The following is a 24,724-nucleotide window of genomic DNA, read 5'->3' on the forward strand; positions in this document are numbered from 1 at the left end:
GAGCTTCCTCTGACCTGATCCTTAATTTAAGAACCTATGTACCAAGCACTAGAAACTGAATTCCAAACTGCCTGCCCTTCATTACCCAAGGGGATTTGATAATTCTGACACCCACAGGGCAACTTTACTACAAGGACAGACAGGTTAGTACCCAGTGTCAGGCAGGGGTAGCCCTGCCATTTCAACCAGTTTTTTCAGATGATATTTTGTTCTCCAAGGACCAGTACAGGTCTGTGGCCTGTTAAGAACCAAGGCCGCACAACAGGAGGTGAGTGGCTGGCAGGCAAGTGAAGCTTCATCTGTATTTGCAGCTGCTCCACAGCGCTAGCATCACCACCTCAACTCCACCTCAGATCATTAGGCATTGGATTCTCATAGGAGCACCCGTCCCTGGTGTCACAAAGGTTGGGGACTGCTGCTCTAAATAATAAAATAGTTGTGGAGTTTTTCTGGGCTGGTTATAACTTGTGGCTGCAGAATCTGGCTGTGAACTAACCGACGATGCCCTTGTACTGCAAGTCTTGAGGCTTTTGGGGCGTCGAGGGTGTGTCAGGCCAACAGTCTTTACTCTCAGGCCTTTGACCTTTGGTCAACATCGGTTTATGGCTAGATTTCACATGTGACCCCCCCCCCCCACACTTGGGAGGAACATTGGGTTAGGGCACTGCCCTGGAATCTGTAAAGCTACAGAAGTTTCCTGTTTATGGGGACATTGAGAGCCTGGAAGGCTTCTTGGAGGATGTCCTGAGAAAGCATGGGTTCAAATGAAGTGCGGCAATAAAACTGGATTTAGCTAAAAAATCCAGTTTATCAAGTTCCTTTAGCTGGAATCGAGTGTCTCACAGAATTTTGTATGTGCCAGGTTATACTGCAAGCACCCAACATTTAATCTGTTTTACAAAGAAAAAACAGGCAAAGAAAGGCCAAGTACTTGTGGAAGGTGGTATAACTCTGGTTGGAGCTCATATTTTGTCTTCTGTTTGCTTCTAGATTCAGAACAGTAATAAAGCTTAAGGCCTCACTAGACCCTAGTCCTGTACATGTAAAGCTATTCACATCCACATTCTGAACTCAAAAAGCTGAGGTGGGAGGTGGGGAGGGTCAAAGCAGTGGTGCCGGCCTAAACCCTTATCTCTACCTTTGACTCTGCTGCCAAGGGGGCTCTTCTGCAGAAGGAGGGGGGTCAACAAAGCCCCCTGTTGGGGCAAAGGAACTGGCTTCCAGTGAAGATGAGCTGGACACCTGTGGAAAAGGGAAAACGCAGATCTTTAGCAAAAGGTTTATGCAGAGGTTAACAGATTCTAGGGTCTTAATAAGTTTCAACTAAACCAAGTTAACCCCCATTGTGTTCTGATTTCCTTATTGGTTTACTTAATACCTAATGGGATGTGTGAGTCACCTGAATTAGTCCACAGAAAGCATTTGGTAGTGATTTGGCACACAGTGGTCAACAAAGGCTGGCTATGAACCAACCATACCAACTATACCCATGCTGTCCTTATCTCTGAGCCCTTACCACAGGTGGGTACTGGTACTCGTGGGCACTTCCTGGATTGATTTCTGCCAGTGTCTGGACATCTGCATCTCTGGCATTCACCATCCGTAAAAAGAGCTCAGCCTGACCTACCTGGAAAGAGGTGAAATGGTACTGCACCTGTACCTTTTGAGTATATTCGGTTCCCATTCATACTCACCTGGGGAATCCCATTCAGCTTTCCAAGGCTAAGGCTGGGGTCCAGAGGAAGGGCCCGAAGTGGGAGACGCCAACAGCCACTTAGCACCCTCTGATCCCGGTCAAAGAGCACTAGTGAGGCCCAGGCCTTCGGCTGTGGTGCCCTAGCCCCTGCCAGCCCGTGCCAGACGTGTAGCTCACAGACCAAGGATACTGATGGTGAGGGTGGCAGTCTAAAACGAAAAGAAGCCAAACTGGCTGTAATCTAGAGCTTGGCCCTCAGAGCCAGTGGCCCTCTAGACAGATGAAGTAATTTGTGGCGAAGATCACCAAAGTCATAGTCCCATCTACTGACCTGGGTACAGGCTGCCTGCTGGCAAGAATGGCACAGTTACCCATGGGCCCAGGAGCTGGAGGTGGGGGCAAGCAAAGGGCTGGGGGCAAAGTTGTGGTCCCTCCTGTATGCCGTCCATCTCGGGCCAAGCCAGTCATTAGTTGCACCCAAGTCCAAGAAGCTTCAAGGCCACGCAGGAAGTCATAGAAAATGACCAGGCCAGCCCTGTGGAACACAGGTCTCAGTGTACCTACACATACACACTCCTCACCCCTACCTACCCCACCCCCAGCCAGTTCCCCAACCTTAGCTGGACCTAGTGGGTCTCCTTAACCACCAGCGGTGACTAAGTTACAAAGGGAGGGAGCAGGCCTCACCCTGGGTCGTAGGGTGCAGGGCCCAGAACGTCAGTTGTGGGCAGGAGGAAGTGTGGATCCAGGCCCAGGTTCCTGGTCATGGCTCCAGGAAGCTGTGACTAGGGAAGAGTTTAGTCCTCCAGGAACCCTCCTAGGTGTCTGTGCTACCCCAACTGCACAGAGCAGAGCCCTGCCCCTGCCCCATGCCATGGGTCCTCACAGTCTTTTCTGTGCCACCCAAGAATAGGACGCCTGTAGAGTGTGGAAGCGGTGGCAGTGGGGGTGCCACTGGAGGTGGGAGGCACGGGGGATTGTCCCTCCATCTCAGATGTGGGCTGAGACTGGCCACATGTCGAGGTTCCCTGGGCCCTAGGTGCAGAGGAAGAGTAGGGCTCCCCTAAGCAGGACACAGCAAGTAGCTGGGCTGAGATACCACTCTCCTGATAGCTGAGTGTGCACACACACAAACACACACACCTGGAGATATGGGTGAACACAGACTGGCAGGGCACAAACACGAGTCTCATTCCCCATGCGTAGTTCCTCTAACCCCTTCTTCTAACCCCAGCCTGCTGGGGACAGATAGGTGGGGTGGGATTGGGGGGTGCTCACTGACCCCAGGGCACCTGGCCTACACGTGTCTGCATTTGCAAAGCCAGGATTTCCGCCTCCAGGCGCTGGTTTTCGGCCTCCACTACTAGAAGCTCCCCAAATGCGGGACCTGCTGGTCTTCCTGCGATGAACAAGTCTGATTTGTCACCTTTGTCCTCTGGTGACCAGCTGGTCCGGCTCTGAGCAGCTCTCCAGCTTTACTGCTTTGGACAAAGCTGGACTTGTCAGCTAACATTCTAACCACGGCCTCGAAGAGCACCCAGGTTTTCTACCTTGGGGCTTTTGCTTAGGTGGTTACCATGAGAAACATGCCCTCCATCACCTCCCTTCTCTCCTCCCAGGACTAAGCCCACTGCTTCTGAGAGGCCCTCCTGGCTGGCCCCTCCTGTTCACCCCTGCGGGTTCGAGACCGTCGAAGCTCCAGAGCTGATGCCTCCACTTGCAACTGCCGTATCTGGCCCAGAACTCCGGGATCCCTGCCCCCACCTTGAATGTAGGCTTCATGCAGGGCCCTAGGGAGTAGGGAACAAGAAGGCAGCAGCATCTTTCCAGGACTGATCAGTACTTCGTCCATGCTCGTCTTCCGGCCCCAGACCTCACCTGATCTCAGCAGCCAGGGTCCCTGGGTTGGCTTGTAGCACCGGACGACAGAATTCTGCCTCTTGCAAGTTCAGCCGGGGCCTGGAGTGGAGCGCGACCGGCCGGGAGACCGCGTCACGGATTCAGACCCCCGGACTCTGGCCGACCCACCCCTTCCCGAATTCACACGGGCTGCCTTCCCGCCGTACCGGGACCCAGCCTCAAGTGTCCCGCCCCACAGGCCTCGCCCCACCAGACCGCGGCGCCGTCCGGAGGCCCACGCCGCGCGGCTCCGGGGTCCCGCGCGCCTGGTCTCACCCGGCCTCGGGCTGTGGCTGCTGAATGCGCGTCCCTAACAACTCTAGAGTTCCCCTTGTACGCCCGGCCTCTGTCCGGAGTTCTCGAAGCTCCCGCTCCAGGCCTAACAGGCGTGATATACCGCCCCGGGCTCCTGCCAAACCTCGGAGGCGCCGGTTCAGTTCTGAGTAAGGGACCATGTGAAAATGAGTCTGAGCAACCTCAGTCTAAGGGGCGAGGGACGGGGTGGGGGTGGGGGTGGGTCCCTAATCCCCCCCACCCCCACCTTTCCCCTCACCCTCGCTGCGTAACTCCAGGGTCCGGCTCTGTGCCTCCAACTCCGCAACGCGCGTCGCGTGAGTCCGGTGCAGCTTCCGGAGCCGCTCGCCGGGGCTCCCAGCCGCCTCGGAGGAGGGGCCCAGAGTTGGCTCCTCTGAACGCCTCCAGGGTCCCCCTGAATCCCTGGCAATCTCTGTTATCCAGGGACGCATCTCCTGCAGGTACAGCCGCAGCTGCTGTACCTGGAGATAACAGTAATCCGCTATGTCCGATCTCCGTGTAGGGTTAACCTGATTCATGCACAAGCTATAAGTTTGGGGAGCATGCTCAGTTTCGAGCGTGTGGGTAAAGCCAGGTGTACCTCCTCTGTTAGCCTCTTTAGAGCCGACTTGCTGGCCTCGTTTTCTGGGAGGCCCTGGTATTCTTGTGGCACAGTCTAGGGACAAGGTGTGGAGTGAGGAATCCTGAGGGTTAGGGTCGCTTGAACACCCCCACCTGGCCATGGAGGATCCCCTTACCATGAGGCCTTGTGGGGCAGTGGCTTTTGAGGGCTGTACTCCAAGGGTTACTTCCCGGGTCAGACGGCCAATGCAGAAGCGCTGCGTGTGGGTGGCCAACAAGGCCCAGGAACGAAAAACCATGTCGCAGGACCCACAGGGCAGGAGTCCTGGCTCCCCCGAGTGGGAGGCCATGGGATAGAAGCCTTTCTCTGATACCAGCCAAGACCTGCAAAAGACAGGGAGGGCAGAGAGCAGGAGAGATAAGAAGATGAAACAGCCAGAGGCAGAGAGGAAAAGCCAGGTTTATTGGGTCTACAATATCGTTTGTTTGGGGAGGAGCCTTAGCTGCCTGGGCAGCGATTACAGGCCTGGGCAGGTCTGGAGAATGGGTGGGGAAGGTTTGGCCACCTTTGGGAGGATCTCCTGGCTTGAAAAAGTGTCACAAGTCTGCTTTGCCTCATTGCATGAACATGGGTACGTCTCTAACACTACACCTCAGTTTTCCTGCCTATATTAAAATAAAGGGAAACAAACAGCTGCCTCCTAGATTAGCTAGGTCTACATCACATACTTCATCATAGGGCATTTAATAGGGTCTGGCAAGGAAGTGTCATCTTGTTCTACTCGTTTTGCTCAAGTGGATGTAACCCAAGTTAGTGTCATTCTCCATTCCTGGAACACCTGGGAGAGAAGGCGGTCTGCCTTTAGGAGCATTCTTGCCAGGAAACGGTAACTTTTTACTTCTGTAAAAAGCTTTTTCTTCTTCAAGTTTTAAATGAAAGCTGTATGTAAGATTATTTTATTCCTGCATCTTTTCAAATGTTTCCTGCTTACATTTGCCCCTTTCCTTTCCTACTTGGCGAGATTTTGCTCTACATTCAAGAGCCTTTGTGCGGTCTTTGTCCAGCCTTAGTTTAGTAGTAACCACCTTGCTAGGGTGAATGCCCACATGAACAGGTGTGTCAGTAGCCTTCTCCCACTGCACTCATTCAGTGTAGATGACATATTTCTTCCTGTAAACCTGGACTACTTTGCCAATTTGCTTCCCTTTGTAATGTCCTTGCATAACCTAAACTTTACTATTCTTTCAGATGAGCACGGGTTGAACATTGTCTATCTCAGCTCTTTGGAAAGAGAATAACCTTCCCGTGAACGTGGGAAGGTGCATTCAAATATCTTTTATAGTTCTTGCTCCCATCAGAAGTCATGAAGGGATTAAATTTCATTTTGGTCATTGGCACTTTAGTAATGACCACAGAAAGCTTTGTTTCTATTTGGTCCAGAGTGTGGGAGAGGGCTCCAGGGTGTTTAAAAGGCTTAGTGGCTGCAGGGAGAGGCGTAGGCAGAAGCCTGGCACCAGAGAGATGCACAGGGGCCCCCACAAGGCTTCTGGACTCCAAAGGATCCTAGTCATGCTTGAGGGTGAGCCTCTTGAAGATCCTCGCTCAGCCTAGCCTGGAGACCAGCTGGCCTGTGGAGTTTACTCAGGTGGTTGCTCCATCTTATTGATGAATTTCACCTCATCTAGGAAGTGAATCTCCAGAAAGTCAGGCATGGGGGGTGGTCTATATGGACAGAACTCCGGGCACACAGGTCTGAAAGGGCCTGGTTCAGGTTCTTCTCCATGACCATGGTTGCTTCCATGGCATCCTGAGTTTTACCCCACATATCTCAGAAAGGCTTTTGCATGTCCTGGAAGAGGGGTGCACCCACCGCGCTTGTTTTGCATCTTTGAGAGCTACTTAATGGCCTCATGCTGCTTCTCAGCCAACTCGAGAAGTGGCCTTTGCCCTCCAGAGTCTCATCGTTGAGTCAAAATAGAAGCCCAGAGAAAGGTAAGTATAGGTGGCCTGCAGATGTAGGCTGACCATGGGGTTGACAGTGGCCTCCACCTTGGGATAGTTCTGATGAAATCTGGGAACTCATGGGTGCTCTGCAATAAGGAATTAAGCTAAAAAAAATGGACGGCAAGGATCACTAAGATAGTTCCAAAAGTTGTGGCTGGAAAAGAGGCTTTTGGGTGGTTGGAGGATGCGAGAAGGGGAGTCAGTGGGTCTGTTCCATCCAAACAGTTGAAGAGACAGATCCGCTGGACCGAGTGCACCGCCATGTCTTCTCCCTAGACTGAAAAGCTTTTCCTTGCACTGGGCCACAGCTTTTTCATAACAAAGTCCCACCAAGGCTAGCCGGCTCTCAACTCATTCCTTGATTCCCATTTTTCCCGCTGTAAAGGGAGGATAATCAGCACAGCACAAGAAATGAAAAGTTCTGAGAAAAAATGAGTCTACCAGGTGAGAGAATCAAGAAAAAAAAAAAAGGGATTCAGAAAGGTACCTCTTCACTCGACAGGCCAGGAGCCAAGAAGACCCTTTTATGCTGGCCAAATTTCCCTGCTACTTCCCCAGATATATGTATACATCAGAGGTAGGAGCTTTGAGGTATCCCTGTTTCTAAACCAGTCCCCTTTTCTAAACAAAACAGGGACTTATGGTAGTCTGTCCCCCACCATGTAATGTCAAGGTATGACCAACGGCAGCAAGGTGCAAAGTGTTTCAAAAGATGTGATCTCTGTCCGGCTTAATTCCAAGTGAGAAAAAGGGTACATTTTTAGGAATTCGTTCTGAGAAAGCTAGTAAGTGGTAAGGCCCAAGACCAAAGAGGCAGGATTCTCTCTCTTAACCTACTCATTTCCAGTTTAATACTTTTGCAACAGTTCATTTTATAATACAATCACATGCCACTTAATGAGAATGTTCTGAGAAATGCCATGTTAGGTAATTTCGTCCTTCTGCGAACGTCACTTACACAAACCTAGATGCTATAGCCTACGATACACCTAGGCTGTATGGTATATAGCCTGTTGCTCCTAGGCTACAAACCTGCATATTACTGTACAAAAAAGATTAAATCATACACAAGAGAAAAATGAGACTCGGTAAGTATGAGATGAGGCTGCTGCATGACACAGCATACTATTTTTTAGCAAATGTTTTTCTTATAAGTAGTAAGAGTATATTCTAAAGTACTGATAAAAAGTATAGTAAATACATAAAGTAGGAAGTCCTTTATCAAGTATTTTGTACTGTACATAACTGTATGTGCTATACGTTTAGATGACTGGAAGCACAGGTTTACACCAGCATCACCACAGACACGTTGGTAATGCATTGTGCTTACATTATGATGGCTACGTCACTAGGTGATAGGAAATTTTCAGCTCCACTATGATGGGACCACCATCATATATATGGTGTCACTGACTGGAACATTAGTGGCATACGACTGTATTTTAAGATGCAGGAGTGTTGGCCATGCTACCCTGAATGTGCCTGATCTCATCTTATCTTGTAAGCTAAGAAGGGTAGGGCCTGTTTAGTACTTGGATGGGAGACCACCTAAGAATAGCAGGTGCTGTAGGTGTTAAAAAAAAAAAAAGATGCAAGAATGTCAAGTTTTTTTGTATTAGTACATAAAATGTCTTTAAAAACATATATTCATTGAAGTATGATATAGTTTTTACTGTTGTATCTCAACCACCATTTCCACAGCTTGCACACACACTGCTTATACCACCAGCAGTAGAGACTCTAATACAGTACAGCAGATAGGGAGGTCTCTGCCTTCCTAACCTTTATAATCTAGCAAATGTCATTCTGGTGTCTGTATTTAGTCTGTACCCTTTTGGGAGCCCACACTTATAGTTATCATTCTAACATGAAATCAGGCCTGCTTATCTACTATTGGAGTATGATCTTGGACCTGTATATGCACTAGGGACTATGTACTATAGGGACAGCCAAAGAGTGCCAGTGTCAGTAAATGTCTGTTTGCCTTCTGCTCATCTATCAGATCTTGGACTGAGGTTTCATTTTTAACATAACTGTTTATTCTTTTCCCTACTGGCCTGGGTATCTTTATATGCCCAGAGCCTTGCCCAGTGCCTGGGACACACGAGAGCTTGGAAAGTATTTGCTGAATGAAAAAACCTGCCTCCTTCACTGGTCACCCAGCAAGCACTGGCTCAAACCCATTCCCCCATGTTCTTATTTAGCAGGAAAATTGAGGCACAGACCTTCCTTATAATATGTACATTGTTAAGGACACAGGCAGTGAAAAACAGTTTCAGGAATGACTTGGGTTTCTGATTTCATTACTGATAATTTATTGCACAGGTTTTTCTGCATCAAAAAGTATCCACTAAAAGCAAAAATGGCGTGTCTGAATTCGGATTTCCTTCAGACTGCTGAAAATATTTTCCCATGAAAAAGAACCTACTCATCTAATTTTAAAGAAAATACACTTACACAAGACAATCCAAACTGATGCAAAATATTTATTCCAAGTTAGTTATTTTATGCAGTAGTTTCCCCCTCAAGACTTGTGATAGCCACATCTTTTAAATCTGTAAATAATGTTATCAAAATAATCTTAATCTTTGAAATCTCACAAAAATTTATATTTTACAATCCACCCTGAATATCAAGGCTGCAAGAATAACACATTTCCTATATCCAAATATTTTACAGCTGTACCCAAAAGGAAAAAGAAGGAAAAAAAAAAAAAAAAAAGAAACCCACATATGCATGGTTAAGGGCTAACGTTACCCAGCAGCCAAAAATAAAATAAAATATCCAAATTATTAGCATTAATTTAATACAATTATAACTTCAATAGTCACTTTGTCATTGACAATGATTGTTTGAGCACAGGGGTGAGTGCCCCAAGGGCTGGTGGAAGCTGTTGCTGCAGACCAGTGTCTCCTCCTCCCTGCACTGCCAGCTCCCACCTGTGCATCGCCCCATATATACTGTGTGTGAGTGTGTATTTAAAAATTCCCACCACACAAATTTCTCTGTATGAAGCAGATAACAGGGAAGAACAACAAAAGCTAAACAAGCCAACTGCTCTCTCTTTGGGATATGATTATTTCCCTTGTGCATGAAATATTCAACAACATAAGAAAAGGAAAGAAAGATTTCTTTTGTATATCCCCTAAGCACAAGAGCTGAGTTTATGGGTTAGATTTAACTGCCTACTTCCAGGCATCATCATCTGATGTTTCACTGCTACTGGTTTCCGTTTCTGAGTCCTCAAACTCTGCTTTACAAGTGCTTCTCCAAGAGGAGAATAGGCTGGAACTGCGGCTCTGCAAGAAGCCATTCTTCCCAAAGCCATTTCTTCTCAGCTGTAGTAAGCATAGGAAAGAAAGAAAAAAACCAAAAAAACATCAATAAATACATTGGCTCACAGGAGTTAGGAAAGGCCAGGCCCCAGAGAAGAAACAAACCAAACATCAATAACCACACTGGTTCATGGGACCCAGAAAAGGCTGGGCCTCATTTCAACTTTAGGCAGAATGTAGAGGGAGACCCTCTGAGATTGAAGATTTCTTATAGCAGTGCTCATGAAACCTTAATGTGCAAATGAATCATCTAAGGATGTATTTAATATGCAGATTAAGAGTCAAAATAATTGGGGTAGGGTTTGAGATTCCCTATTTCTACAAGTTCTCAAGTGATGACAATGATGGCGAAACAGTTCTGAGTAGCAATCTTTGTCAGCCTGCATTTTCTTTTTATAGGACTTAACACAATTGTTATTTATGCTTTAAATATGTACTGCTAGACATAAGATCCATGAGGTTTGTAGAGACCCACTGGTCTTGTTCATTGTTGTAAACCCTAAGGTCTGGCAGTATTTCACTCAGAGAAAGAATCCAAGCATTTGTTGAATAAATTCAAGTTTGGCTTCTTGGCTCTGGCCAGAGTACCAGACGAAACCCACAGGGCTGGCAGCAGAGGAGAGTAAGCCTGCTTCCTAGGCACCAAGGGCCTTTGTGGTTCTGATAAGGGGTTAAAGCTTCCAGGATGAAAGAGCATGCTACCTTTTGAAATCTGCTAACTACTGATCTAGTTTTTGTACCCAACCCTGGAGATCCCTACTGCCTAGGGAGAATGAGATGCTTTTCTACACTTCTACAATGCCAACTTCTTATTTTCTTTTTTAAGGTCATTCTCTCACCCTAAACTGGGCTCCCTAAAGGCAACGACCATCCTGACTCATTCTCCTAGTTGTTAACTGGTCTCCAGGAAAGGTCTATGACATACCTGCTCTGTCTTCATGTGAAATTCTTTGAGCTCATCTTCTGTGAGGGGAAGGCAATTCTCATCATTTTCTGGATACTCCTGCCATCCCATTGCTTTCAATAATCTGGAGGAGGCAGGTCAGGCAAAGAAAACATGACACCTTTGAGCATAAGTGGGAAGCCCGTGACTTACCAGAGAGAAAACTTCCATGCCCAGGGGTAATGGTACCTACTTGGATGTTAGAGAAGAACCTTAGGTTCTTTTCTCCCCAGTGGGATAAGTTTTAATTATTGCTACTTAGGTGCTTATAATTAATCTCCACAGGTGCTCTTTCTAGAGCTTAAGAGCTACAGAGAAAAGCCAGTATAAGTGGCAGAAAATAAGACAGCATAAAGAAAAGAGCCAAACTGCAAGGGCCCTCTCTGTTCTGTTGACAAAACAGAGGAAAAAATCACTTCTGTCTCTTGAGAACAAAATCAGCAAATCTCCACATGTACTGAAATTCTCTTTCAATTTCATGGCATTATGGTCTCCCTCATAACCTTCTGATCTTGTCGACCTCTCATGTTCCCCTGCACTGGAGCCTCCTTTCGGGAGGCTCATATTTGGCAGGCCCCTCGTGCCATCCGGTTGCCCAGATAGCTGGCTGCTCTGTGTTCCAGGCCCTCATTTAAAGAACCAGCTGCAAACATGGGCGTCTCATCCCTCAAGGCCCCTTATCTGCTCAGCTGGGCCAGGAGGATCCAAGGGGACAGCACAACAGTCCCAGAAACCAGGTTCCCCTCTCCCCTCTATGACTGAAGCCATAAACTGAGTCTGAAACTAAGCTACACAAAAGCCTTAGAGAGGAGTGTGAAAAGTTGGCTGAATCCGTATGCTCACTGAGAAGCAGGCCAATCTGAGGAACAATTTATGGCACTCATGGGCACCTCTCTCTGTATGCTGGACTCAACTGGAGATGTTTCCTTAAGTATGATCAAGCTCCTTGTAGGCCACTCCCAGCATGTCCTGCGATCCGATTCTCACCTGTGCTCTGCTTCCAGAGAGTGCGAAAGGACCTCCCCTTCCTCCTCTATAGGGAGAGGAAGACCATTCTGATGATAGCCTTCCTCTCCATTTTCCTTTGGTTCAGGTGTGCTATTGTCCTCCAGCTGCATTACAGAAAGGAAGGACACCTGGTGTAACAATCCTTTGTGGCAAGATATGAAATCTATTAAGATTAAGGAGCAAGAACCCAGGGAAGTGCTTTCCAGAAGACAACCTCAACCCACAAATTTTTCCCATTTAAAAATGAGGACTTGCTCGCCTTGCTAAGATTTCCAAAGGATACCAACTGGTCACCATCTTAAAGTTATGTCAACTGTGGCAGAAGCTACTAGGTACCTATTTTCTTATATTGCAATAAAATAGAATCCTAACTGACAAAAGTTTCTATAATTTACCAACTTCTTATAGCACTAACCAATTCAAGACTTGATCAGTGCTGCTCTGTTTAAAGACAACGAGTCCCGAGGCAATTGTGATTAAAATAAGCCCTAATTTGAAATCTGTTGAACAAAGGATTAAACTCACTCTACCACAGGCTGTTACTCCTATAGACATTTCTCCGTACATTTTAAAAACCTGCCTCATCTTTCTCCTTTAAGAAGGAAAAAGAGCACACAAATAACACAAGAAAACACCTATGTTGTGCCAGAAAAATCCTATGCTCTTACATCCTCCAGCTTGTCACAGTCTCTGTTCTCTGAGAAGTCTCCATTCCGGTCATCCTTCAGAGTCTTCAGGAACTCGCTCTTCCTGTCGGTAGTTCGGCGGGTCAACTTGGTCAGACGAGAGGAGCTGATTTCAATTGGAGGAGTAGTGCTGGAGGGACTCTGGGCAAATACCATAAATAGGTTGCTTCTGATTGCAAAGAGCAAGAACTGGGATTCTCTGGGTCACTTCTACATGGTACTGATTTCCAGAATCTGATAGCCTATTTACCACTCTTTTACAAAAATAAACTGTCCTTATCATTTAAACAGATTTCAGCTTTGCTGGTTTTTTACAATTAAGACTGGATGGCTTATATAGGACCTCTATGATTTTTCTACAGACACCAGCATAATCTTAGTCTAACACAGGCCGATCCTGGTCTACCACAGAGCAACTACCTCACCGAGCTACTGCCCACCTTTGCATGCTAACAGGAATCACCAGTAAAGCAATGACTTTGAGCTAAGCATAGCTACAAAAGAAACGGAGTTAGAGTCGTACATGTCACACTGTGTATCTCAGTAAAACTAAATGGAAAATGGCAACTTTATAAAGGGCTGCTTGGCTTTATTTTCACTCACCTCTTTGGGAGAGCTTAAAACTGCGCCACCAGCTAGTACTACTGGTTTGGTAACAGAGATTGGACTGGTAAAAGCAGATTCTCGACTAGAAGAAAGGGATCCTGATTTGTGTTCCATTCTGTTAGCTTTCCATGCACTGGACTATATGGGAAGAAAGAAGAAATCAGTCAGAACAAGCATGCCAACAGAAGCTCAGCCTATAAGATAATAAAGCAAAGAGTGAAATGTTATATGGGAACATGAGCTCCCAGAGCTGACCTGTCTCTACATGTCTGGGAGGTATGCAACCTCTTTCTGAGGTTAGGCACTTAAAGGAAAAAGGCAGATGAGAACCAGAAGAGCCATGGGTATTTCTCAAACAGAGAGCTCTAGTGTTCAATAAGCCTGAGAGATACTGGGGTGAATCTAGTTCAACAAGTTTCTTTACTGTGCTATTTTTCAAAGCATTTAACTGTGCATATGAATGAGAAGCAGATATACTATATAGCATTTAAAAAATTTATTTGACCTCAAAATATTTTCTTTTATGGTGTGTTTGTTAATCTTTGATGTAATCCTGACACCTTAAAAAAAAAAAAAAAAAAGCACATCAGAAAAATGCTGTTTTCTAGGAACTTTAATAGTAGGAGGCTAGTTCTAGGCCAGGATGAGCAATGTAAACAGCTGGACAATCCTGGTTTAGTCCAGAGGCCCTTCTTCTGCTCAGCCTTGTGGAGTCTGGGCCCATTCTGTCACTCTGGCCCTGGCCCAAACTATGATGGCAGCATAGCTAGAATACTCCATTTCTTCTGAGTCAATTGCACTGAGGAGAACAGGGAAGCAGCAGCACATCAATGGAGTGAGGCTGCAACAAGTGGAAAACATCTTTTTCCAGAATGAAACAATTATGATCGAGAGACCTTCAGGATAAAGGAAGGGTCTGAGTGAAAAAAATTTCTTTCCTGGTATTGAAGAGGATACTGTAAGGTTTTAGGAAGGGAAATAATTGATTATCCACCATGTACCCGAAGCCTGTCATATTGTTTAATTTTCAACCCAATCAGGCATAATTACTATGTTGACTTTTTAGAGAATGACACTGAGGTTAAGAAAGTTATGTAATCTGTCCAAGGTTACTCAACTAGGATGTAATATTGTTTTTTCACAATGACTCCAAAAAAGAACATGTAAGCAGATAAGAGAGACAACAACCCAACTAGAGATTAATTTTCCTGCACTGATGAAAATCTAAGGATGGCTGCTTATGTCAGGCTAAATATCAGAGATGACAGTTCCCAGTGGTTTCTCCAGAGTTGTGGAGGATCTCCAGGTGCTTTGTCTTTCTTCTAACATTGTCACCGAAGGGCACAGAAACATTTGGGTTCCTGCCACAGCAGTACAAAAGGTTTAACAGTCAGTGTTACATGCAATAAGATACCTACATTTCTGCCCAACTTTATTCCCACTTATCTTAATTTTCAGAAATTCAAACACTATGCTATTTAGTTGGCTGCTCACTGGAGAAAACTATTATGCCCCATACCCCTTTTTATTAGAGAAATTATATGCAGAAATACACTAAGTGAACCACATATCAACCATTCTTTTCTTTTTAAAATGTCCTCTTCTTTCCTCCAAACTCCCAATCAACCCCAACTCTCCACCTCAAATGATCCTGATTTCTCTTAGTGGACTGAAAACTCAGAAATCATTGGATCCAAACTTTCCCCAATTCTCCTTTGCACCTCAAGTTCCTTTGATAGCTTCCTCCTCTTTCTACCATTCTACATCCATTTTATTTTGAGAATTAATTTCTGCCTTGTTATCTTTAATCACCTTCTAATAAGTTCTTCCCACTTTATCTACACACATGCTAAACCACCTTACCAAAACTAGGAGGAAAAAAACAAACATTTATTTTCCCTTATATCATCATCCATGTAGTGCCCGACTTTCCTGGGCAAGTCACTATCTGCTGTCTTTCACTTGCTCATTATTACTTATTATTTAATTCTCTGCAAAACTTACCTCTATCTCCATTTTAATAAAATACCTCTTTCAATAAATCTTGTTCTTATATTACATTCAAAGGCCAGTGCTTAAAAATCTGTTTTTGGAGAATGACAGGTTGCTCATTATCCATCTTTTTTGAACCTGTCCCTCTTTTCCTTTCTCATTCCCTGATACTTCACTCTCTTCTCACCTCCTGAATTCCTCTCAGTCTTTTTAGTGGATGCAGGCATTCTCCAGGGTTCCAGCCTCAGCGCTCTTCTGCTATAATCTATTCCTAGGTGAACTTCATCAGAAAAACTAGTTATTTGTAACTTTTAATTATTTAAATTATTAAAAGCATGTCAATACTATGTAAAACTGTGTCTCTATTCCCAACTTCTCTCCTGAGCTTTCATAAAGACCTCCATGATTCGGCTCTAGGTCTTACATTCCCTCGCACCTTCCCTACTACCAGCCATATTTCACCATTTGTCTTTTCCCAAACACAGCATGTTCCCCACCTTTTTCGTAACAATAGTTCCTCTGCCTGAAATGCCTGACTTGCACCCTAACAAACTCTTACTCTTTTTAAATTACCACTTACTATTTAGGAAGTGCTAGTACTATATTCCAAGTACTTTTAAAACTTTAAAAATCAAATAACTTGCTCAAAATCACAGCCCAGAGAGTACCGTAATGTCTGACTCTAAAACCTGAGTTTTCAACTTCCTCTTTTTCATCCTTCAAGATGGGAGGCAGTCTCGGGCAGTGGAAAGAGTCCTGATTTGCAGTGAGACAAAAACCTGGTTAAGAGTCCTGATTCCATCACTTTATTAGCTATGTAACCTCATTACATAATTTTCTACATGTTAGGATTAAGGGAGTAAATGTTATAATATGTGAAAAAGGCCTGGTGAATGTCTTGAAAAACAGTAAGATGTCAATAAATGGTAGTTCTCTTTGCCACTTCAAAATTCAGTTCAAATATGACCTTACATGTAGACTGTGAGGACCCTTTCCAGGCAGAGAAGCAATTATTGTTTATTTATATCTGTCTCTCCACTAGATAGAGAATTCTTTTGAGATTATTTCATGCCTCTGGTGACACATGACTTTTAGTTCATAGATGCTCAATGGACAAATCCACATATGCCTACTAATCACTTCACCTCTTCCTTCCTTTAACATCTCATATTCAAGGTATCCAGAACCACTCTCATCAACTTTTCCTGAAACTGATCTTTCATTCTTCTCTAACTCCAGTGAATCAGTTCCATAATTATTCCAGTTTCCCAAAGAATGCTCAACATCCTGTTTTCTTCCTCTAATTTGCTCCCACTATGTGCCATCACCACCTCCCTTCTCTGCCTACTTTTGTCCTCCTTGTTCAGGCTTTATTACCTTTTACAAGGACAACAGCAACAGCCTTTCCATTAGTTTTCCTATTTCCAATCTATCCTCGACTTGGTCCTACACAACAAGGCTAAACTGATCTTAAGCTCTGTATCGTGACTTTTATCCATGTCACTTTTTACCCCCTCAAAGATTTTTGAGATCCTTGTATTGTCTGACCCATTTTTATATTCTTCTGTAACAATACTTCAGACATTTCAAATGAATAACACATATGAAAACTCTTAAAAGAATGCAATAAACATAAGGTGTGCTGCTAGTAATAGTAATGTTGATAGTAATAGCTCTAATTTATTAGCACTTACTATACAGGCCACTTTTAAGTACTTCATAAAATTTTCTCATTTATTTCTCAAAAATACCTTTAAAAGACAAGTATTATTACCTCCACTTTAGAGATGATAAAACGGAAACTTAGAACTTATGAAATTCACCAAACAGCATATAACGAAGAAGGTCCAAAGTGGAATTTGTCTACTCCAAAGCCCTGCTTTTAATTTTCCATGCTAAATTGTTTTTCTTTACAGTAGTTTTTCTCTTGACTTAAATTCACATTCTTTCCCTTCCACATCAGAGAAACCAGTATATTAAATCCTTTTTAAAAATAATCCCACTTGTCAGTTTTACTCCTACGCATTTCTTCTTGGGTCATGATCCTTTCAAGTATATTTCAAGTTGTCCTCAGGCGCTTCTTCCTAAAGATTTTCTTCATCCTTTCACTTAACTTCACCACCACCACCTATATTCTATTTCTTTTACTGTCAATTCTCAAAGATGCCACTATCTCCAGTTGCATCCACATAATTCCAGAATTCTTAAAATATTGTTCCTGTCCTATACTACTCTCCTAAAATCTCAATCCAAAATTTACCAAAGATTTTCCAACTGTTACAGTCGTAAACCTTTTGTCAGTTATTTCCCTCAATCTATCATCAAGCAACTGACAAGTGCTGACAACCCTGGCTGCTATCATAAATGCATCCACCCAGATTTCCTTGATAGTATACCAATTTTCTATGTCTGAATTACAATTCCTCAGTTCTATTGCCTATGTTATTTTCTTAATATTTATGAAATATTAAATATTTCCCCCGAGTCTTATTTTCTCATTATTTACTCTTCTTTCCTCTTCCTTTAGAGATCTTATCTATCCTGAAAGCTTCATTATCACCCAACCCTGGTATTTCTCCAGTGCTACCACGAGTAATTAAAATGGCTCATTTGTTAGCCCTCAAGTATGTCTAGTGTTCTCTGGTTTCAATATGTAACTACCTCTTTTCTTATGATTTACAATACTCTCCGGACTCTTTTCTGCTTTTCCAAATCTGAACCATCCTTCAAAGATCAGTTAAATTACAGTTTTTTAGTAAAATTTCCCTTGATGGTCATAGTTTGAACTGATCTTGCTCCTCTGAACCATGTACATTAACAATGTTTAGGTTAGTTATTCCAAATCTGTTTAGGATTTGTTATTAGAATCTGTCTTTATTTCATACACAATCAAATGACCTTTTATATCGTTATATCTTGTCATCCCAATTACTTTCAGCTCATGAAGGGTACTGACTAATGTTGTATTTCTTTGTATTGCTCAAAGCACCAACACGGTAAATTCTAATTATATATATTTATTTATTTACAGTGGCTGGAATTCATTCAAGCAATTATTATAATTATTATGTGCTTTTGTCAAGGTGCTAGGGATACAAATATAAAAAGGACCTGAATATGCTCTTAAGGAGATTACAACCAAGTGAAGAAATAAATAAACGCAATAAAGTGTCAACAGATATTGTGATAGAAGACAGCATGGTATTCAATCATTGAGATATAAGGGTTAATTAGATCTTTAGATAAAAGTGATAGAAAAGGATTCACAGAGAAGATGACATAAACTTGAAGAATGAATCTTTTATATTTTACCACCCCTTCTTTCTCTTTCCCAGGTAAGAGAAAGAAGGGGTGGTAAAATATAAAAGATGGATTGGGCTTTGGCACTAGAGAATTGTACATACCACTGCTAAGGAATGTGGACACTGCATTTATAAGATCAGGGGCTGGCAAGCTATGACCCATGGGCCAAAACTGTCTGGAGACCTGTTTCTGTATGGCCTGTAAGCTAATGTTTTTAAAAATTTTAAAGAGTCGTTTAAAAAAAAAAAAAGTAACAAAGACCATACATACATCATATGTAACCAGCAAAGCCGTAAATATTTATTATGTGGCCTCTTACAGAAAGTTTATCAATCCCTTCTAGATAAACGGTTTGAAACCACTACAGGGATTTAGGAAAGGATGTGATATATTTTAGGATGATCACTCTGGAAGTTTTTGTGGAAAATGAATATAGAGAGATGAGAAAACAGAAGGGTATACAACAATCATAAAGGTGAGATGACAAAGGCACAGAATGGTATAGAGGGAATAACTATCAGGGACTTTATAATTGCTTGGTAGAAGAACATGAATGAGGAGGAAGAGGAAAGAAGCAGTTAAGATATTCAGCTAAGTGATCAATCAGATGGATGTTAGTGCTACTAATGGAAACAGCAAATCAGAATAAGCAGGTTTATGCGATGAAGCTAATGAATGAGAAACCTACTAAAAATCCAGTTGGTAGCAGTTCAGAGTTTGGAGACAGAGTACAAATAACAATATTATACATATAATGAGCACTAAATGAATATGTGACAAAATGATTCAACAGGAAAATACAAATTTACTAAATTTTTTTGACTCATTCCCAAACCTCTGCTGTATTAGGTTCTTACATTAATTCCAAATCATACCTTGGAAGGAGGTGGTGCAGGCTTAGGAACCAGGTTCTTATAGACACTTGGAACCATGTTTGACGATTTGTTCCCATTTGCATGGTGAGATCCTGGTGAGGTGAATGCAGCAGAGAAGGCAGCAGCAGGATCTTCTTTGGAAACTTTTTTGATGACTAGCATTTTGGAGGGTTGCTTGGCACCAGGTGGGTTTTCTGTGAAATACAATAGTGAAGAGACAAAAGGATGTCAAACCTATTGGTTAACAGGAAACACAGTTATACTAGAGCCTCACTTTCAACAAAGAGCTGACAATTGAAACTAAGAGACAAACATTTCCTGGTATGCACTTAAAAGACACTCTCAAAAGCGACACTATATGGGAACCGTAGGTAAAAAGGCAGCATTTTAAATACTTGATTCTAAATTCATAAATCAATCAGGAAGCCAAAGATGTTAGTAGTCTTCCATGGGCCTAACAAGTCTAGTGTATGATGTGATCACTCAGGCACAGACCAAATAAGAGTATATCTAAGGGTGGCAGGTCCTGTCAGCATGGGAATGGAGATAAGACTGGGTAAAGGAGTCTGCCATGAAACATTCTGATGAGGCAAACTGGAGCAAAACTATATACCATTAACAAAGGGGAAATGATACAGCAATCACCCTTAATCCTGTAACTCAAGAACCAAACCCAGTATTTAAATATGCTAAAGCCTTCCCAACAGATGCCTGGCTACTAAACATGTCTAATGTAAAGACTAGGAGAGTCCAATTTATAAATGCCAAAGATCCCAATGCCACAGATCAGGTTTGGTTTGAAATACATTGATTTGCCTGTTAATTTTTTATAAGGCTAGTTATTATCAACACATATATAAACATGTATGTTTATATACTTTCTCCTTGCCTTAGACAACAAGCATCATTCATAACTGCCAAAAAAACAAAAATCAAAAACAAACAAACAACCCCCCAAAAACAAAACCCAAAAAAAAAACACCCCCAAACTCAGCAATTGGAACCCGGTTGAACAAAATGGTCTGCAGAATGTGGTATAATATAGCTTTCCAAATAATACTTTACTTAGTAATATGAAAGAATGCTTAGAAAACATTGTTATATACACCTACCAAATATTTAGGAGACAACTATAACACATAAAATTCAATTTAATTGTTACAAGTAAATTAGCAATGTTAATTAAAAATTACTTATGAGCTTTATATTATTCTCCCTTTGCTGAAAATCTGCTTCCGAATTCAGGGCTCTAAAGCTCTCAGTTGTTTGTATTCTGACTCTACTACCAATACCTTTTAATGGTATTTTGGGGGCAGAGTAAGAGTTATTAGGTGTTAGTTACCATGTGCAAATGGATAAGATGAAAAACAAGATAAAGAAACAAATTAAAAAAGAGAGATAAAGAATTTTTGCTCCTCTCCCTGCTAAGAAAAATTTAAAGTTGTGCCTTTAAAATGGCAAAATCTACCTACCCCACACTCCAGAAGGGGTCCCAATAGGTCTGCATGGCTGATTCTGTTTGCCAGCTTCTGGATTCAAAGAAGGCTAGGAAAAAAGGGATATTAATGGTTGATACAGAAAGCTAATCATTTTGGCACTTTTTGCAAAGTAGCCATAACCATGGAACCTATCAAATAATTCTATCAGCAGCACTTACTTAATGCTGTATTCAGAATTAACAAACAGAAGATGTTGAAATGTAAAATCAATAGGTTTTATATTACTATTAGGCTGTTTGGGTTCACTTCCTTTAAAAAGAGGATTAAAATTTTAAAAAGACTAAATGCACAAGTTCTCATCTTCCTATATGTAGGCTATGTATGCCAAATAAGGAGGCACAGAAAGCTGAATGAGTAAGAACGTCAATCACTTTTCTCAGATTTAAGGAGGACAATCTGGTCAGTGAAATGTGTGGTATTCATAACATTTCTAAGATTGTTTTAAGATTGAGGCAAACCATGTGCCAGGGACTGTGCTAGAAATACAACGGCAATTAAGCCAATTAGAAAGAGCCCTTGAACCCAAAAGTTTACAAAGATAATCTTGTAGAAAAATAAATACAGTAGGTTACAGGGACTATGATAAATATTCACATTAGGGAAGGAGTACTAAGTAAGAGTCAATTCCACTTGAAAGAGAGTGCTATTAGAAAAGGTTTCTTTAGAGGTGATGACTAAAAGTCCTTAAAGATGAATTCCAAAGCTAGAACATGGGTGATTCAAAGAACAATGTTCAATGAACACCAAGACAGAAAAGCATGAAAAAGAATAGGACATTCAGTGATCTGTAAATAGTTCAACATGATTAGTACTAAGGAGGGGACTGTCTGTGGGGAAAGAGATGTCCTAAAAAGTAGGTAAGAGCCGGATTATGGAGTTTTTAGAGAGACTGACTTTTACTCTTAGATAATGGAGATCCATCTTTCATGCAGAGTTAACACAATCCAATCATTAGCTTAGGAAAGTTTGGTAGCAGCTTGAAGGATGTATTTGAGGGGTTTAAACATCAACTAGGAGACCACTGAGAAGACCAATTCCATAGTCCAGGAGAATAATGAAGGCAACAGGAATAAAGAAAGAGATGAGGATGGAAAAGTGTAAGAGCAAGACTGGACTTAGTAACTAATTGTATATGGGGTGTGAGAATGACACTGGTGTCCAAGTCCAAACTTTCCGATCTGGTAACAGAGCAGGAAATGGCTTTTCTTCACAACTGACCACGAAATATCAAACAAACAAAAAGATGCCCAGACTCTACACTACTACAGAGCTTCTGAATCAAAATCTCCAGGGGTGAGGCCCCAGCAGGTATATATTTTCAACCTGTCGAGGTGAGACCCACTACCACAGAACAAGCACAGAAACAAATAACCAACTCACTATACAAATGGACAAATCAGTGACAAAATACGAAGGACAGATAAATACACTCTTCTAAATGGAATAGTATGGGCGGAAGGAGTCCTCATGGAGAAAAGCTAAATTTTCTTATTTCATTTTAATAGGCTTAGTGTATAAAAGTAGATATGAACAAAATCAACTCTCTGTCCTGGATTTCATTTTTTAAATTTCATGTTGTGACCTTTGACCAACCTCACTGTCCTTATAGTAAGCTTATCAAAGCCTTCTAATTGATGATTATCTGTGTTCTTTATAACAAAGCCTTATTTTTGTTAGTAACAGGTAGAATGGCATGACAACAAAGATGAGTATCAGACTAGTATCGATTATAAACAACCATCTATCACAAGACCAGGAGGCATGGCCCCTGACACAACTACATTCTTTATCCCTTTGTCTTGTCAATCATTAATACCAGGGTTATACTATTAAAAAAGGTATAGTAACAGCAGCCTGTAGTGGAGAATAATCTGCAGAAAATTGCTGGGTCTTCTGTTCCACTCCTACCCCATCTTCTTTTGTTACCCTGTAACAAATTCTGCTATATTCTACGGAGTTGTCTGCTTTGTCTGTCAGTCTTACGATACCTTCTAGTTTGCCCCATTGTCAGACACTTGTGTTCTTAGTCACATTTTATCTAGAGTTTTCAGAAATATTGCTTCAATCTCTTTCCACTGATTTTTAAAAATTTTTCAAATATAAGACACAGACAACTGCACAAATGAGCAAAAGTTCTTTTAATTCTCTTAATCATCAGTTTAAGCAGAACATTATCAGCCAAACCAGAAACACTGTAAAATCTCATTCAAAAAAAACAAAAACAAAAACAAAACCCATCCTTCTTCCTTCTGAAAATAACCACTATCCTGATTTACAGCAATCACCTCTTTGCTCTTCTTTTACCACTCAAATGTGTATTCATCAAAACTATATTTTCGTCTCCAAAAAACATCTGCCTTTTTAAATCTACAGGTCTTAAAAAAAAGTCTTATACCTCTGCATTTCCTATAAATTGGTATTGGTTCTAAAAGCCATAAGACTCTTCTCCTCTCCTTTATATTTTGACAAGGCAATTTCTTGCTGGTTTTTTCTTTTAGAAGACATTTGTCTGGTTATGCTTTTTATGTGATGTTGGCAGGCACTGATGCTCAGTCTAAAACCATTAACTCGCTACAAGCTGCAAAACAATGATCTTTTATCATTCCTTCTTTATTAGCTATTATACTTCCATAAAGAGGAACTTCCTCTATTTGGTGACTCAGTGGCACAATTCATATGAAAATTTAAAATGCATGCTTGTTTCCAAGGCGAGGTATCACTGTGAACTCACAGATTTAATTATACTTTTAATTCAAACTCTTGCAGTTATCATCCTTAACTGATACATGAAATACCCTATGTTTGGCCAGTGGGAACCTCTTCAATTTGGCTTCTGAATCCTTTTGATACAACCCTAGTTGTATCAAAGAAGTAATTAAAGAATTACTTCTTTGCTACTCGGTATAACAAAAACATTCCAAGCTTATCTCAAACATTCTGCCCAGAAATGGTATTTCAAGATGACGAATCTGGGCACTAGGGATGCTCATTGCTATGGGGTTGGTCATTTCTTTTTTTAGGACTTTTTAGGGGACAGAGCCTGGGAGAGTGGCGGGGGTGGGTGGTGGTAGAGGAGAACATACATATGTTAAAACACCTCATGACCTCATATTGGCATCTAATTCAAATCAAGTACCTTGGGGTTTTATTGTATATCAATCTCAATCTGTATTTTCTTTCTTCTACACTAAGAATCCTGATTTTTAAGGACACAAGGTATAGAATATCATATTCAATTGCTTTATTCCATATTACAATGGTCTCGATAACCATCGACATTATACCAATATAGTTAATAAAATGTTCATTTTTGGTACAGGCTTGCCCCATTCTCTCATTAATAGTTATACTATATTTTGACTATCAGAACCCATAGCTGTTAAATGCTATACTTTAATTCTTAGTCTTAGTTCTACAATTAACCATATATTTTATATTTACTACCATTCCTTTTGTTGCTATCTTTCTGGTTAGTGTGGCTGTCTAAAGCTTGTTGTTTAGTAAAGCCTTGGGAACAGTATTATAAGTTTTCACACATTGATATTTGCCTGTGACCTTTATAACTGAAGATAACTTTGACAGAGTATAAAATCCTTGGTTCACATTTTCTTTCCTTACAGTAATGCAAAGGTTACTCCACTGACTTGTTATAAAACTGTTGTCAAATTGTCTGATTTTTCCTTTTATAAGTCACTTGGTCTTTATGTCTGGATGTCCAAAGGATATTTTTTTTGCTTGAGTCTAGTATTTTATCACTGTTGTCTGTTTTTCAATTTGTAGCTACAAATCTTACTGTATTACAGGAAATCATTCTTGAATTATACTTAACTTTTAAGCTGTTCCTGTTTGGGTTTTTTTTTTTTTTTTTGCAGGATGGGGGTAGGGACCATTATATATTGGATATAATTTCTTAACTCTAATGTTTAACTGTTTTGCCTTTATTTAGAATTTTTCTCATCTTCTAATTCTTGAAAAACATTAGTATTTATTCTCCTGTTCCT

General features: G+C 41.8%; 2 protein-coding genes and 1 pseudogene across 5 annotated transcripts in view; all 3 read right to left on the bottom strand.

Moving 5' to 3' along the window:
- Window positions 1-1,052: 1,052 nt before the first annotated feature.
- CCDC17 (coiled-coil domain containing 17) lies at window positions 1,053-4,891 on the bottom strand. The gene is given in 14 exon segments (XM_023534995.1): window positions 1,053-1,160; window positions 1,162-1,242; window positions 1,517-1,627; window positions 1,695-1,905; window positions 2,028-2,231; window positions 2,384-2,481; window positions 2,583-2,731; window positions 2,979-3,095; window positions 3,368-3,486; window positions 3,575-3,655; window positions 3,872-4,034; window positions 4,149-4,371; window positions 4,491-4,565; window positions 4,648-4,891. Coding segments are annotated over 14 exon segments (1,914 nt in total). The 5' UTR covers window positions 4,822-4,891.
- A 537-nt stretch (window positions 4,892-5,428) lies between these two features.
- LOC111744437 lies at window positions 5,429-5,855 on the bottom strand (annotated as a pseudogene).
- Window positions 5,856-8,942: 3,087 nt separating this feature from the next.
- The window catches only part of GPBP1L1 (GC-rich promoter binding protein 1 like 1), a 42,787-nt gene continuing 27,005 nt past the window's right edge, over window positions 8,943-24,724 (bottom strand). For all 4 annotated transcript variants that reach the window (XM_011367600.2, XM_011367603.2, XM_011367601.2 and 1 more), the window contains exons 6-12: window positions 20,697-20,769; window positions 19,225-19,418; window positions 13,052-13,192; window positions 12,431-12,589; window positions 11,742-11,866; window positions 10,737-10,839; window positions 8,943-9,814 (exon numbers count right to left, since the gene is read on the bottom strand). In XM_011367600.2, the coding sequence (XP_011365902.1) occupies window positions 9,662-9,814; window positions 10,737-10,839; window positions 11,742-11,866; window positions 12,431-12,589; window positions 13,052-13,192; window positions 19,225-19,418; window positions 20,697-20,769 (948 nt within the window). In that variant the 3' untranslated portion in view covers window positions 8,943-9,661. The remainder of the gene's footprint in view (window positions 9,815-10,736; window positions 10,840-11,741; window positions 11,867-12,430; window positions 12,590-13,051; window positions 13,193-19,224; window positions 19,419-20,696; window positions 20,770-24,724) is intronic.

This window comes from Pteropus vampyrus, unplaced genomic scaffold, assembly GCF_000151845.1.
Source record: "Pteropus vampyrus isolate Shadow unplaced genomic scaffold, Pvam_2.0 Scaffold135, whole genome shotgun sequence".
In the NCBI taxonomy this organism is placed as follows: Eukaryota; Metazoa; Chordata; class Mammalia; order Chiroptera; family Pteropodidae; genus Pteropus; species Pteropus vampyrus.